We start from the raw sequence: 11,137 nt of genomic DNA, 5'->3' as shown, positions 1-11,137 counted from the left end.
ATATATATATATATGTGTGTGTGTGTGTGTGTGTGTGTGTGTGTGTGTGTGTGTGTGTGTGTGTGTGTGTGTGTGTGTGTCAAAAGAAATATAAGACTAAAATGTAAAATCCCTCATTGACTTATACTTATTAGGCTTTTAAAGATTTTGTGCCATATTTAACCCTTTTTAGAACAGAACTATTTTTTCTTTTATAGTCTTTCCATCCATCCAAATCACTGTTTACTAGTTAATGTTTACTCTTGCCATGGCCTTGTCAAGCAATATTTGAACTCTTTTATGGGGAAAAAAATCAATGCAGATTTTTTTTTCTTCAACAAAGTAGAAAGATATTAACAGAAATGAATATGTATTATGTGTGTGTAGTGTGTTGCAGTATTTGCAGGTCTATATTATCCATTTTGGCTAAACATTCAACCCTAAAACATAAAATATATATCTATTCTAATTAATAAATAACTACAGTACTTTGCAAGGCACCCCATTACCACATATTTAGGATTTGTGGTAATATTTGAAAAATCAGATATTGAAAAGTCTTATTTGTTGAGCACAAATCTGTATGTTATTGTGATCCTGATCCCCTATAGTCACTGGTTTTTATGGTTACTTTGAGTCTGACAAGGGAAAATATGTTTTGAAAGTTGAAAGTTCAGCATTAACTTTACCACAGGTATTTCCTTCAGTAAATGCAAGTTTTCTACTGATGCTGCTAGACAAACATGTTGCCTCCAAGAAGTAACTTTTATACTTTCTCGTTTGTAGAATGAAACTTTAAGCAATGTGCGCAATAACATATGCGTCAGCATTCATCACATTTTCCCCCAAAACCTCTAACTGTTTAGAAAAATGCTTACACTCACAACACTGTCTAGCTGTGTCTTATGTTTCATGCTTCTCTCCACCTGCGGAGACGTCGCGTGGTGTCTCGTGCACCTGCGTCACTAGCAGCCGCAGGGAGATGGAGGAACGGAACCTAACGCTATCCGTCACTTTTATATTTGTCCGAGTGCCGCCACGACTTCACTGTTCTGTCCTTGACAGGATCACAGACACTGCCAAGGCCTCCAACATTGAGCGGACGGAGGCGGGCTACGAGAGCATGGCCCACTTCATCATCAACACAGAGGATGTGGCCGACATGCTGAGAAGCATCAACTTCCAAACAGGTAACCGTTTCACAGCTATGACGACATCATCTGTCACATATACATTGATGTCTATTTGCGTCTGCAAGTTGAAGTTGCATTGCAGTATATTTAGAAAATGAAGCATGTACTTTTGTTGCAGGTGAAGATGGGGAAGACAGCGATGATGAAGCCCCTGAAGACCTGACCCCCTCACCTGGTCAGACTGGTGAATCAGGAAGACGCTTGTAACTTATTTTTAAACCCAAGGTTAGTTTCAAAGATGAAATCATGGGTCCTTAAAGGAATAGTTCACCCAAAAATGAGAATTCTGCCATTTACTCACCCCCATGTCTTTCTAAAACCGTATGACTTTTTTCTTCTGCTGAATATCGAAGATATTTTGAAGAACATTGGGATCCAAACAACATTGGAGCCCACTGACTTCCATTTCTCAAAATGTCTTCATTTAATTCCATAGAAGAAAGCAAGTCAGAACAAGTCCTTTAAGGGATTTAGCCTTTTCTTTGTACTTCTTTCCATGTTCTAACTTTTATTTATGTACATGCTGGTCTGAAAACTGTTGAACCCTATAAAGACTATTGTATCATATTTGAAACACACATTTCCAAGGCCTCTAAATTATTAACATGATCCATACTTTGCTGAAAACCGTGTCGTACACAATCTATTGCATGCCTTCTGTCATCTGATTGTTTATACATTTGAGCAAGTAAAAGGCCGTTAAGTATAATTCCAAAAAGTTATTTTGGACATGTGTCTTTTTGCTGTAAAATATTGTTGTGTGAAATCTACTGATTTTTTTGAACGTAAGAATAACTTTCATATTGTTAGTAATTTTTCAAGATGAACACTTGCTGGACTGAAGCGAGTAGGTTTACTTGATTATCCACATTTTTTATTTATTCATTTAGGAAAATTGTTAAAATCATGGTTTATCAAATATGATACATCAGGCTTTTGAGTAAGGTTTTTATTTGTAAATATCTCAGTCATCATTGTATTGCATTGCATTATATATTTTGCCCCCACAATCGAAATTACAGAGCTTTGATCATAAAACTAAACATTTAAATATCATCTTACAAAGACATTATTGGGAGATAGAGTGACAACTTTTGTGTGCATTGTATGTAAGTAGTCTGCTATACTGTTTTGAAAATCGCATTGGTTTAAATTACAAGCTGTCAGAATTTCATATTACTTTTTATCCATATAAATATCAGTAACTGCAACAAACTGCGTTTTTGCTTAGTTTGGGCCTCATACTTTTTCGTCCTCAAGTATGAGCTCCATATTCTCCTATATCATATTATAGGAGGCATAAAAGCCTGATCTATCAAGTATGATACTTAACAAAAAACACATGCAAATTTAATTTTAAAAAAAAACTGCTTAACTTCAAAACGTTAGATTATTTCATACGTCAGACTTTACAGGGTTAAAGTGTTTCTCCTCAATTAGTGTGAATCTGCCAGATTATGCAGACGTCCCATCCTGATGAAGTGATGATTCTTGGCAACATTGGCACTCATTGTGTTATTGAGTACATTTGTCATCTCCCAGCAAACCTTATTAAATATTCGCTGACTAAAGCCTCTGTAAGGCTACCATAAACACTTGTTTAAATCTAGTTTATTCTCTTTTATAGACACAAAATACTTTGGACATACTATATGGGGACACATAAGTCACACTTAAGTGTGACTTAAGTGTAACTTATTTAAAATTTTAAATACAGTGTATGCATTTAAGCCAATAGGACATTATTTTAAAGAAATATAGTAAAATATACTTTTCAAGTTCAATTTTTAATTATAAAACAATATATGGTGGATAGTTCAAAACTAAATGTATTAAAATAAAATTTGGACACTAAGGGTCACCAAAGGATGTAGAGATCCAAAAAAAGCACCTTAGAATAATTTCTTTAAGAGAAAACAGGCAAAAATTGAAGTTGTTATTCACAGAAGATCTTCATCTCTGCTGCATCTCTTCTCAGTCAATGCACCTTTTCTTGTCAAAAAGCATTGATTTAAATTTCTCTTCCTCGCTCCCTTGATTTCAAGCTTTCCTATGGCTTTATTTTATGACATGTTAACTATGTTTGATTGATTGATTTATTAACATTTTTGAAGACAGCCCCTAATCACCATTCACTTTCATTCTATAATTTATCCTATTTACTTTCTATGTAAGGAATTCAGTCATGTTTGCAAGAACATGGGGTGAGTAAACATACAAAACGTACTAACCCATGTGTAATACATACTACAAACAGGGCTTAACTTGTAAAATAGCATTTGCTCAAAAGACATTTCCTGTTCTTTGAACAGTGGGTATCCTGTCTTACAGGGGGATCCCTGCCTGTGCATGCTTTCTTTAAATAACCGTTCATTTACTTCAATGTAAAGGTCAGAAACCTCAGTTAATCAGGGCAGCGTGGGCCAGGACAGCGTGCAGCTTTCTCTGGTCCTTTACTGATCTAATAGGACCGTGTGTCCATACAGTAAGAGCAGTGTTGAGAACAGGGCTAAATCACAGTGGCAGGCACTCTGAATCCCTCCTCTCAGCTTCCGATGGTCCGTCCGCCCCCACCTGCGCTAGAGCCGTGAGTCTACATCCACCCATTACTTAATAACCACTCGTCTCTGTGCCACCAGCTAGGATATATGGCAGTGGAGATATATGACTGGATGCATGTGCTCACAAACGCTGACCTTGTCACTTCTGCTGTCACCCCACTGATCAATTCATGGAGGGAAAGAGAGCAGCATTCGGTCTGAGTATGTGCTCAACAATTCCATACATGGAGTGTCCACTCGAGATGAGGATGGATCTTATTTTGAAGATGTGGTGCATCACAAGCTGATGCACCGGCCTTCGTGTAATTTAAAGCTGTAATTCTTCCTAGAGTTAGAGGATTTTTGTTGGGTGTCAGAAGCAGGATGGAGAACCAATCTGCGGGATGAGATGCCACTTCTTTAACAGTTACTTGAGCTTAATATATCATTTAGAGTTTCCTTTCTTCATTTTATGCTTAAATGGCTTTAGATATGAAAAACAAACAGTTTACATAACATGCAGTTTTGCACAATGGCACTTCCTAAGAAATTAGTGTTCAGTCAACATATATACTTGCCAATGCAAAGCACGCACTGTCCTCTCCCACTTGCCCCATTTATGACTAAAATAGACTCAGTGTAAGTGGAAGATTATGGAAGACTTAACTCATATATTTAATTTTTCATTTCTAGGGTATTTCCTGTGCTGACTTAAGAGAGACTATAAGGAGGAGGTTTTCTTTAATCCTTTCAACATGGCAAGAGCTTCTTTCATCTGGTATTTTGTGGTCCTAAAACTCCTCTTAGTTCAGTAAGAGGAATTACAAATTCTTTGTAGCTTCTACATCCTGGATGTTTAAAACTGTTTTGGTCTTTTTTTGATCTTAAAATGAGCTCATAGGAAACCAGAAAACATGTGTGGTTTGTTCCCCTCAAAAAACAAACAATATATATGTTCTATATTGGCTGCAGGCTGCATTTATTTGATTAAAAATACAGTAAATCTGTAATACTGTGAAATATTTATATATTTTAACATGTAATTTGAATAGCTGTACAAATACACTCAACATTAAGATGTCTTATTTAAAATAATAATAATGATAAATCACTACTTAGTTCAACTGGTAGTATCACATCTAAGAAAGATTTTTGGATTAATACTGTTACAGCCCTTCAGTTCATTATATGCATTTAACATTTCAAAAGAACGTACAGCAATTTCTATAGTGACATCTCACCTGTTACTCACCACTGTTATGTTCTGCATGGCGTTGATGCTTGTGTAAATGTCAGTGATGCTGGCTTCCTATAAACCTGTGTCTGCTATAATCATTACCGCTTTTAATGGGTGATAATGAGGTTTACATGTTTGCAGTTACTTGTAAAAGGCATGTAGTCTCATTTAGTTTTGCAGATTCGTGTTCAAAATACAAAGTCATGTTTATTCATTTAGGTGCAATATAATATGTAATTTACATAATGATAAGCAATATACAATGTACAGTATATCTCAAGCACTTTGTAATATTGTCCAACATTATTGTCACAAAATGTGGGTAAGCCTCTTGTTTGAAGTGCTACAGATCAGTTTCCTATCATGTGAGGAGAACATACTTTTGCACTTAGTATACAGTGAGCATCTGGCATTATGCATGTGGTAAATATTGGTGTTATTACCAAGTATAGCATTTTATGTCATGAAAGCATGCACTCCCGTTGGCAAAGCGAGAGGGTGCAACCAAACCAGCTGAACAGAAATCACTCTTGGCAATGGCCTTCTTGTACTTCATTGAGAATAGCTCTCGTTAAAGTGACTAGTGAGCAATACTGATGCAAACCCTATTATATATGGACTGGTTACTCAAATACTAACAGGCTTTGTAATGGTTTAGTAATACTCCTTCCATTTATACACATTTGAAAAATAAAGGTTCCAAAAGAAAAGAAGGGTTTTCACAGCAATGCCATATAAGAACCATTTTGGGTTCCCCAAATAACCTTTCAGTGAAACCATTTCATTCTTTGTGTGAAGAACTTTTTAATAATCTAAAGAACCACTATGAAGTTTCCATGGATGTTAAAAGTTTTTTTTATGGAACCATAGATGCCAATTAAGAACCTTTAAGAGTGTAACTCTAATTAGGAGGCCAATAACTGTAAACGCTCAAAGGTCACCAGTCAATTGTGGATTGATTCCGTTCTTGATTTGGTTACATGTGAACCACCCTGACTGATCATTTGCCGTGGGCAGTGTTTTGAGGTCCTGGACGGTCTGTTGTGGCTCTTGGTTCCTGGTTCTGAAATGGTCCAGAAGTGATGGAGACAGCAGCAGGTCACCAGAAACTCTTCTGGTGAACAGATAGATGCCACTCTTAAAAATAAAGGTTCCACATAACCTTGGTGCCACAAGTGACCTTTTTTTTCTGTAGGAACCCAGAAACTAATAGCATCATCTGAAGAACCTATATTTTTCATCTCCAAAGAACCTCAGCTAACTTAAGAACGAGAAGGAGGTTCTTTGCAGTGGCAAGAACCCACTGAAGAACCTTTATTTCTAAGAGTGTGGGTCGAGCAGGAGGCATCGGTGAAAGTCATATGTTTAACGAGAGTTTGTGGATGTGAAAGAGTGCTTTGAGCTTGCTCTTTACTCGCCGATTGAAAGCATCATCATTGAGCTACAGCTACTTCCCAACCTCATCTAGATATTTGCGGTTCAGTCCCGCTTGTTCCCTTTGATTCTCGATCCGTGCCATTTCGATCATGTTTCTCAGCAGGTGGAAGGTGAGGTCGATGGAGATCGGAGGATCGTCGTTCCGTTTGGAAAACTCCGTGAGCTCCTCTAAGCTGTTGTCCTCGTGAGGAGAGCGCAGCTGCGGCGTGGGGAAGTGCGGGAGATGCAGGACACCGCCTGCCTTCTGCGCTCCGAGATTTCTTAGCAAATACTGAAGGAGGTAGGACATGGCGTCTTCTCCAGCCCTGTTTAAGAGCACGTCGTCTAGCTGGTTGTTTATGAGGCTCAGATCGCGGGGTCGACAGGTGCTCAGCGGGACGTGGGTGGTCAGTAAGACTGAAGTAATGAGCAGGACCAAAGGGACGGGCTTCATGCTGGACACAGCCGTGCGCTTCCTGAGGAAAACAGCCAGGTGTGTTACTACAGCGGCGCGCGTTCAAACCAAACCAAAAGTTTAGTACACAGCTACACAGCCAAAGTATCTGTGAAGTGTTTATATAAAATACAAAAACTGAGATTACGAAAGGAGTTGTTGTCAAATTAAAACCAAATATAAACAAAAAAGTATACAAATGAGTAAATATATTTAGTATTTAGTGTAAACAAATATGAAAATGCTAATAAAAAATGACAAAATTGAGATTATGAAATGAGTTTCGTACATTTTTGTTAAGTAAAGTAAAAGTTTATTAATATAAGTGTTTTTTTAAATCATATATATATATATAAATAAAAAGTAAATGTTTATTTTTAGTAAATATTACTAAAAAGTGCTCATATAAATTACAAAAATTGAGATAGTTGTTTATTATATTTTTTTATATCAAGTATATAAATAAAATGTTTATTTTTTAGTACAATAAAAATATAAAAGTGCTCATATAAATGACTAAATTTACAAGATTTTAAAATGTTATTTTGATTTTATAGTAGTACAAATTAGAGTTCGTTTTGTAGTAAAGTACTAGTATAAATGATTGTATTTGAACAAATACAATTATTTTTAAAATTATTAATATTAGTTACAAAATTAAGAGTTGGTTATTTTTAATTAAACAGAATAAATGAACATAAAATGTATTTTATGTGCAATATTAAATTATTGATATAAAAATGTTAATATATAAAAATATAAATCGTGCATCAGCTAATATCGATGAAGAGTTCAAAAAATTTGCATCTGAACTCGTTTATAAAGCAAATAAATATCAAAACAAATACATTATTGAATAAAAGTAAAGCACAAACATGATCATGATGGTTAAAAAACTACAATAGTCATGCCACTATCGTAATAAATAATACATAAATACATTTTTTTTAATTAAAAATGCGTTAAAATAAACAACAAAATGAATACTTATCTACTAGCTACAGAAACCGAATCTTGAAATCAGACGCCATGCACTCCTGACCGAACAATCAGCTCACAGAATGAACAATAATGACAGTCCTGTACAATATCAACACTAAGATCTCATGCTCGCGTCTAAGCTCGAATGGCCTCAGTCAAGAAGTTGAAAGCATGTCGGGTGTAAGGTAACTTACTCGGTCGTCTTCTGTTGCTTTAAGAGTACTTGTAAGGAAGAGTGTTTGCAGACAGACTGGAGTGGAGCTCCTGGAGCTCAATGGTTATATACATCACACACCGCTCCATTGACGTCAGTCGAGCTGCATAAACTGCTTGTAAATGAGGCAATTCTGAAGTGAAACGAAGAGTGGAGTAAAGGAGCTGTAGATCCGAAGGACAAAGTGAGACGTTTCTTTGTCTCTCCAAAGTTTTCAATCAGAAAAGGTCATCTTGATACTGTTGCAAAGTCATAAACTTGGTTTCAAAGACAATATATCCGAAGTTGTAACAGACAGGTGATCAGTTAATGGTTTTATTGGTCCTTAGACTTTAAAATCACTTGGTTCTAATGTTAAGGAGCTGCTGTTGTGATGGATTTCTGCATGGCTGCTCATTTGTGGTCAAGAGGAGAGCAGAAGCGCGCGACGGGGACACGAAAGGCTCCGTCTCTGTCCAAGGTGCTGAAATTTTTCAAGACGCAGACAGACCTCATTCATTGGCTCATATATATAATATATTATTGTAAACCAAAACTTTTAATGATCAGTACATAAAACTGTATATAAAACTGTGGTCACACTTTATAATAAGGTTTCAGTTGTTCACATTAACTATATTAGTTAACGTGAACAATAATTATATAGCATTTATTAAGTTAATATTAAGTTCAAAACTAATACATTATTAAAATTTAAAGTTGTGTCTGTTAACATTAGTAAATGCGCTGTGAATTAACATGAACATGAACATTTTTATCAACTAACATTAACAAAAATTTATAAATGGTGTAAAAATATTGTTAGTTCATGTTAGTTAATGCATTAACTAATGTTAACGAATGAGACCTTATTGTAAAGTGTTACCAAAACTTTTAATGATCTATAAGCATTTGTGAAATAATGATATAAAACCATATTACCAGTACAGTACATATTAACTTATTTTATGTATTTGTTTGCCAATCTAACTAACTGAACTGAGCAGTAAGTGATTAGGCTTAAACGATTTCTTATCCTATGAGTGACAGAGGATAGGATATATAACAATTGTTATGATCTTTAAGATTTTTTAAAAATGATTTGAATGCTCTATAAGGATTATAGTAATTAAAAAAATAAATAATAATAATTATGTAAAAGTATACTGAAAGTACAGTACATATCAACTGATTCTATGCATTTATTTGTCATTCTAATAGATTGAGACTTAGCTGAACAAGATTAGGCTTAAAAGATTTCTAATCTTATTACTGTTATCTGTAAGAAAATTACAGATTTTATAAATGGTGTAAAAATATTGTTAGTTCATGTTAGTTAATGCATTAACTAATGTTAACGAATGAGACCTTATTGTAAAGTGTTACCAAAACTTTTAATGATCTATAAGCATTTGTGAAATAATGATATAAAACCATATTACCAGTACAGTACATATTAACTTATTTTATGTATTTGTTTGCCAATCTAACTAACTGAACTGAGCAGTAAGTGATTAGGCTTAAACGATTTCTTATCCTATGAGTGACAGAGGATAGGATATATAACAATTGTTATGATCTTTAAGATTTTTTAAAAATGATTTGAATGCTCTATAAGGATTATAGTAATTAAAAAAATAAATTATAATAATTATGTAAAAGTATACTGAAAGTACAGTACATATCAACTGATTCTATGCATTTATTTGTCATTCTAATAGATTGAGACTTAGCTGAACAAGATTAGGCTTAAAAGATTTCTAATCTTATTACTGTTATCTGTAAGAAAATTACTGTTATCTTTTTTTACTGTTATTTTTAATAAATCGCCATGGCAGCAGCATTCAAGACTAAGTTTGGTGTGAATTGCATGATTCTCCTAGGAGGAGTATGCATTAATTCACAGCCTGATTTTTTCCAAAAATCCACATTCAAATTAAAATAGCAGACTTCCTGTTGGTCATAGCTAATGACTGTAAAATAGAAAGTTGTCTGGCTTGATGAGAATAATATATGTACAGAGTTTGGTGACTGTAGGAAAAACTTTTTCTGAGCGCACACATCCGAAGCACACGGACAGAAAGCGGCTATCACAGCATGTGAGTACTAAACTAAGTTCTCATTCACACACAAGTTTACGTCTGTTATGTCTGTGAAGGTAAACTGCTGGGAAATAAATCACATGTTTATTTTAGATTTGTGTATCAGTACCAATATACATTAAATAAATCGATAAATCCACTGCTCTCTTGTCTCCTCTGAGGCTGGGACTGTAAATAGTGTTCTGTGCTAGAACTAGTACACCGTTGTCACTTGCGAAAACACAACAATGGAAGTGGGTGGAAATTTACAGATTAAAGTCTGCATGAAATCAAAATAATCCAACTGAGGTGCGTAGTCCAAAAAAAAAGTTTCCCAAAGGTGAAGAGCTTGAAAAAAGTCTGCACACTCAAACATCAGAGTCAACAAGCGTGATGAAAGAAATATACGGAGTAAAAACAAGGCCAAATAGTGTTCTGTGCTAGAACTAGTACACCGTTGTCACTTGCGAAAACACAACAATGGAAGTGGGTGGAAATTTACAGATTAAAGTCTGCATGAAATCAAAATAATCCAACTGAGGTGCGTAGTCCAAAAAAAAAGTTTCCCAAAGGTGAAGAGCTTGAAAAAAGTCTGCACACTCAAACATCAGTCAACAAGCGCGATGAAAGAAATATAAGCAATTTACGGAGTAAAAACAAGGCCTTGTTGACTCCTTGATGTTTGAGTGTGCAGACTTTTTTCAAGCTCTTAACAATTAATTTGTGCAAATTAATCAGCTGAAAAAAATTGTCTTGGTAATCTTTAATCAAAATCTGAACATTTGCTTCCGCTCTGGAATGGCATTCCTTCTCTGATGACGTCAGTTTGACGGCTTGGGCCATGGCTTGGGCAGAATATCCTTAAACACACCCCTCCAACTGTTAGGTTGCTATGAGTGAGAGACAGATAGGAGCTAAAAAATAAAATGATGCCCTTTATTCAATATTCCATTTCAGCTGGAAATACGTCACTTACATGAAATAAAGTCAAGCAACTTCCGGGTCATGTGGACTTTAAGGGGCGGTAATATTATAATGAGATCCCTTTGCAACATCACCAAGG

The 11,137-nt window shown here is 35.2% G+C and overlaps 1 protein-coding gene and 1 pseudogene across 1 annotated transcript in view; one reads left to right on the top strand and one right to left on the bottom strand.

Annotated features, from left to right (window-relative positions):
* LOC107598093 (tripartite motif-containing protein 54-like) overlaps positions 1-4,650 on the top strand; it is a gene marked incomplete at its 5' end in the record, with an annotated part of 10,622 nt that extends 5,972 nt beyond the window's left edge. Inside the window, 3 exons of the mRNA XM_016289359.1 lie at positions 1,045-1,169; positions 1,291-1,397; positions 4,406-4,650. Of these exons, the coding sequence (XP_016144845.1) occupies positions 1,045-1,169; positions 1,291-1,379 (214 nt within the window). The remainder of the gene's footprint in view (positions 1-1,044; positions 1,170-1,290; positions 1,398-4,405) is intronic.
* A 1,130-nt stretch (positions 4,651-5,780) lies between these two features.
* Positions 5,781-8,088, bottom strand: LOC107598059 (UI-like; annotated as a pseudogene).
* Between the last annotated feature and the right edge of the window lie 3,049 nt (positions 8,089-11,137).

The sequence above is a fragment of the Sinocyclocheilus grahami genome, unplaced genomic scaffold (assembly GCF_001515645.1).
Source record: "Sinocyclocheilus grahami isolate Dianchi unplaced genomic scaffold, SAMN03320097.WGS_v1.1 scaffold244.1, whole genome shotgun sequence".
In the NCBI taxonomy this organism is placed as follows: domain Eukaryota; kingdom Metazoa; phylum Chordata; class Actinopteri; order Cypriniformes; family Cyprinidae; genus Sinocyclocheilus; species Sinocyclocheilus grahami.
This window is presented reverse-complemented; position numbering and strand designations above follow the sequence as displayed.